This window comes from Metopolophium dirhodum, chromosome 4, assembly GCF_019925205.1.
Source record: "Metopolophium dirhodum isolate CAU chromosome 4, ASM1992520v1, whole genome shotgun sequence".
NCBI classification, from domain to species: domain Eukaryota; kingdom Metazoa; phylum Arthropoda; class Insecta; order Hemiptera; family Aphididae; genus Metopolophium; species Metopolophium dirhodum.
The window spans coordinates 16868121-16873547 of NC_083563.1; the positions used below are offsets into that span (position 1 = coordinate 16868121).

The window sequence follows — 5427 nt, forward strand, 5'->3', positions numbered from 1 at the left end:
ATATTCATAATTTATTTAAGTTTTTAATAACCATATATTTAGTTATACCTAATAATCAAATGTACTTTTCCCTGAAATTATTTTTCAGATTCTTGATGTAATGATGTACGACATGTGTGTCGGTAAATTGCACTTTCATTGCAGTAAAAAAAATGTTTATACAAATGCGCATTTTTCTCTGAGAACACTAATCTATAGTTGCCCATATTCTTACTTTGCCATACATTATTTTGTTGCTCAAAATGTTCTTTGCACCTTAACATTCTTTGTTTGCTAAAAATGATTTACACAGATTAATACGAAATAAAACAATATATTATTTTATGTAGAAACCATTGGTAATATTGGAGATTATTATATGATACTTAATAAATTATTTAATCTAAAAGTACATATTATTTAATCATTTTTAAAGTTTTATAAAAAAATAAGTTTACCAATACATTAATTAGGTAAAATATTTAGGTATTGCATTACTTTAAAATCAAGTACATAATTGACAATATTATAATGAGGTACCCTAAAGGTATATAGATGATTATTTTTGTCTTTATTTTCTTTGAAGGTTATTTCAGTGTTGCATACAAATTTCCAGTAATAATTGCAGTAGCTGGTAGGTACAAATGGTACAATAGTAAACCGGTAGTCACAATGGAAAATTATACAAAATAAACTATTGGGCTGAGATTATAGTTAGAATAGTAAGTTGACCAACAAAATGTATGAAATTATTTGTTTATGTATAGTAAAATACCTTAGAATATCAAACGTTACAATTTAAGTTAACGTACAAAATTATACGATTCTTTATACAGAAATATTGAGTGGTTACCGGTTTTACCATAGTTTTATATCACGTTCAATAATTTACCAACGCATTGAGATTAGTACCTATCGTGGTATTTACTATTTTATATGATTATCGTATTAAATAATCACAAATGGTGACGTCTCACCGGCCTACCCATTATAGTTTTAAAAATTAAAGACGAAAAAAAATTCATGCAAATGGCGTACAATGTACAAAGGAATGAAGGTAAGAAATTTAAAATTTAGTTTGGGGATTGTCAGACGATACGTCCACCGGGCCACCCTCTTTAGCTCATTTATATCTTCAGTATTATGACCATATAAACGTGGAAAATGTTCATGCAAATCCAAACAAATGGTGTACAAAAGGTAACAAGTTTGAAAGACTTTCAATATTCCATATGAGGTGCGGGCTGGTGAGACGTACCTACCTATGTCGGTAATAAAACATACTAAACGTTTTTATCGGCATTGATGGTTTGTTGTTGAATTTTCCATTTATCCTCCCCAGAAACGAATTTTTTTAGAGTCTTATTCAACTGCAATAGCTTAAACGTATCAATCAATAGTTCTCGTTTCACTATTTTGTCAATCGAAGTGTCCGTGTGAAAATCTGGTGAATGATTAACCTAAGCACAATATGCGTTCGGGTGTTAAAAAAATTACACATCAATTATGTAACAATATTATATATATCTGACTTCTAAAAGATACGGTTTGCAGTTTTCATCCAAAAGTATATCAAATCCAAGTATCTCGAAGCATGGCGGCGTGTATTTATGACCGGAGAAACACGTCTGATAGCTGCGATTGACAAACGGATAGGCCAGGATCATGGTTTTAATGATGACGTCATCAATTTCGTTCCATATTTTTTTCACGTCGTAGCCTTCTGAACGGAGCCAATCACCGAGTGCTGTAATTCGACTAAACCCAACGACACGTCATAGTTATTATTTTAAAATTAATAATGGATTCTAGCTTATTTTTATTATCTTACCGTTTACTTCCAAAAAGTTCGTTATCGATGTACATTTTATTGCATTTGTTTACCGAGTAATTGGTTAGGTGCATAAACCGATCGTTCACATTATTGTGCGTAGGCGTTGCATATGGTTCCGTTGCTAATCTGTGAAATTATCGTATACGGTAATGGTGAAAATTGAATTGCATTATTCATTGAACCATTATGGCATTATCGCATTGCAAACGAAATGTGAGGTAGGCCAAATAAATTATTTACCTACACAATACCTACTGTACCACGTATAATATAATAAATAAATGTTTAGCCATTTTATACGTTTATGGGCCACAAAAGAAAACTCAGAATGTATCAAATTATTTGAAACGAGGTTTCAAAATAACAGCTAGTTATGAAATTTGTAAAATAGGTATGTTAGATACCAAATTAATTTTAAATATTACAATAATTAATTGTGGAACAAATAAATCGCCTTGAATAAATATAGGATATGAGCATCAGTTTAACTAAACATTTCGAATCTTGAATTCAAACTCAACCTAAAATTGAATCAGGTCAAAATTGAATTTCAAAAGCGATGATTATTCGTGGATTTAAAATTTAAAATTTAAATTAAACAGCGCTGTCCATTGAGGCGAATGCAATACCTGTGACAGTATCTATAGACTTTTCGCTTATTTCACTATGTATATTTCTATAGCCTAACCGCCAGTGACCGTTATTCAGTAAATATTATTTTTTTGTTAAACTGTTGAATACTTGAACGTTATAATTTACCATACAACATTTAAGACGAAATAAATATTACGATATTATTTTTACCTGACAAGACCATCATTGTAAACGTATATCTTAAGTGGATCACATGATGCTATTAAAGTATACACACGCATGTCAAATTTATAGCCGTCTAACAACAATGGCTAGAACAATATTATTACATAATTTACGTTTTATGTTATAATATGTAATAATATACATTATTATTTGTAGTTTTTCAATAATTGGTTTTGTTTACTTTGGAAATATAAAGCTGACAAATCATGTGTTCATATTGATTAATTTTTTTCGGAGATTTCGTTATGTATATTCCGGTTCCTCGACTTCCTGTTGTTGGTTTTAAAATATATGCTGAACTTTTATGTTGATTCGTGTAAGTTTGAAATTTTATGTAACTAAAATTAATTAAATTCTATTTATTGCATGTCGATTACTTATCAGAAAATTCTTACTCTGATGGTAAATACCACGTCATAGGATAAAAGTTGTAATCGTCTCGAAAACTATTGGACATTGTGTTGAGGTTGCGAGCTAATGAATCTTTACGACAAATCTCTGACATACCCAGAAAATGATTCGTCTTCTGAAAATTATAAACTACATAATCGGTTCAATTTATTATTTACTATACATTTTAATATTTTATAGGATTCGATATTATGCTTATTACTCAGTACTCAGTGAGAAGAGATAAAGTTTAGAATTTCGTCATTTTAGTTATACCTTGTGTGACACACAGAAACGTATATTAGGATTTTTTATACTCTTGTCGCTTCCTCCTTATAAATTCAAATTTCGACAGTAAAAATAAACTGTATACATGGATTATTTTAAGTATACAAAAAAATTCTTTAAAAAATTAATATTATATATCAGAATTTAGAATTAAAATAATATTATAAACGCAATTAATATGTCCATATAAAAAAGTCTCCGCCTAAATTACGTTAATATCGGGTGACATGGTATTTGTATAGATTTCATCGCTAAATTATATTATATTATGCAAGAACCCACTCTACATAATGTTATTCCTTCTAACTAGCACCTATATGTTTTTAAATAGAATTTAAATAAAAACCAGACTGGTCTCAAGAAAATATATTTTCAATACCTATACATATATAGACATGGTGCTAGCTACTCGGTTAGCTTAACCCTCATTGGATTGGGAGATAGGTATACATTTTTAAGTAATAACACAACGCATTTAAAAACATATTATGGGCAGAAAACTGTCAAGAGCTAAAACCATAATTTCTAAGAGTTTTTCAATACTTTTTTTTTATCACGCTAGCACCGAAAGTTTAATTTACGATACTGGTTGAAGCGTTGGAAAATGACCCTTTTCCGTCTAATGGACAGTAAAGGCTTTTTTTACCGCCCACTACGTCAGAAAAGTTTCGGTATACATTAAATTTATTTGCATGAATGTATCGATACGTTTTGTCTATGATAATATTATATCAAATACTAGCTGGTATTTAGAATAGCTTACTTGATATTTTTTTAAAGTTTTGGCTTTTTTAAAGTCCATGGGTGTGGTACACCACCACAAATCCCAAGATTCTTCAGGCTTTACTATATGCATGCCCATTGTCATCGCTACTTCATGTACAATAGAATAAGTACAATTTTGCAAGCATATCGCACCCCTATATTATTACAACAAAATAACAAAATGTTTGCTATACAAATCTTCTTTCTTCAACATTTCACAATCGGTTATTGTATAAGATGAGGCCAGTAACTTTCGCGCAGGATTTTAGTTCGGTTACGGTCTTAATTAAGATCAATCACAGACCCGTTAGGGGGGGGGGGGGGGTTATATATTTCCCCATTTCAAATATTGTTGGCTAAACAGTATATAATATAAAACAAATTATAGAGTTTCTCAATAATTAGTCCACGTTTTGAGTATTTAACTTGGTTATCTATTGAGCTTCATCTTCAGGGCTTAATAAACGTGGTAATAATCGATGATACGATTATGGCAGACGTTAAGCAATGTTCTCAATCAGAAACAAAAAAAAACTATATCATTGATTCTCGATGTTATTGCCATTTTACAATTTATTTTATATCTATTAAAAATGCCTAACAATTATTTTTTTAGTCTGTGTAATTATTATGGTTGTAAAAAATAATTTTTTTGTAGAAGCAAAACATTTCAAGGGGGGGGGGGGGTTAGAACCCTAGAACCTTAATCCTGCGTACGCCATTGGATGGGACAGTGTTATCAAGCATCGTCTTCACCAGTTCAAAACTTAGATAACTATAACTATACATTTGAGTACTTGACAATTCATCAACAATAAAATATAACAACATTTTCTGTAAGATCCAAATTATATCAATATTTTGTGTGATCTTACAAAATTTGTAAGCATATGATGTTAATTAGGTATAATTATTCGTCGATATAATTTAGTCAATACTCAGAGAACTTTATACAGGAGGGTTTAGAAAAGACTGAGGTAAGCACTATTCTCTGTTGTAAGCTATTTTAACCTTACCAAAAAATATGTCAAGGTTTAGTATGCTAGTATTCTTATTTAGTATTTACTAAGCAGTTAACATAAAAATGGGTTAAGTTTAGCGTTCCATGAAATTCTCTAATAAATTAAGGAAAACATTACATTTTTATGCTAGGTATTTTTAGTAGGTGCATTATTTGTTCAAATTACTTTTTTTGTATTTCCTTCTCCTCAGTAAGCTGTTGAATAGAACATTTTTTCTCCATCGCAGAATCTAATGAGAAAATGCAAAAATAAAATAATATAATAATATATTTTAAACAAAATTTGTTTGAGGTTATTTTATTTGGTTGTCATGAGAACTGTTTCAATGTG

The 5427-nt window shown here is 29.8% G+C and overlaps 1 protein-coding gene across 1 annotated transcript; it reads right to left on the minus strand.

Annotated features, from left to right (window-relative positions):
• Positions 1 to 1496: 1496 nt before the first annotated feature.
• Positions 1497 to 4097, minus strand: LOC132942563 (tubulin polyglutamylase TTLL13-like). Its single transcript, XM_061011104.1, has 6 exons — positions 4074 to 4097; positions 3028 to 3158; positions 2814 to 2970; positions 2618 to 2718; positions 1811 to 1939; positions 1497 to 1737 (listed from the first exon to the last, which is right to left on the minus strand). The coding sequence occupies exons 2-6, from the start codon at positions 3135 to 3137 to the stop codon at positions 1497 to 1499; spliced, it is 738 nt and encodes a 245-aa protein (XP_060867087.1). The 5' UTR covers positions 3138 to 3158; positions 4074 to 4097.
• Positions 4098 to 5427: the final 1330 nt, after the last annotated feature.

Coding starts and splice junctions, on each gene's coding strand:
- LOC132942563 (XM_061011104.1), bottom strand. CDS start 3,137: ATGTCAGAGATTTGTCGTAAAGATTCATTAGCTCGCAACCTCAACACA. Junction 2,971..3,027: donor ACGTGGTATTTACCATCAGA/GTAAGAATTTTC, acceptor AATTAATTTTAG/TTACATAAAATTTCAAACTT. Junction 1,738..1,810: donor GAACTTTTTGGAAGTAAACG/GTAAGATAATAA, acceptor CGTTGGGTTTAG/TCGAATTACAGCACTCGGTG.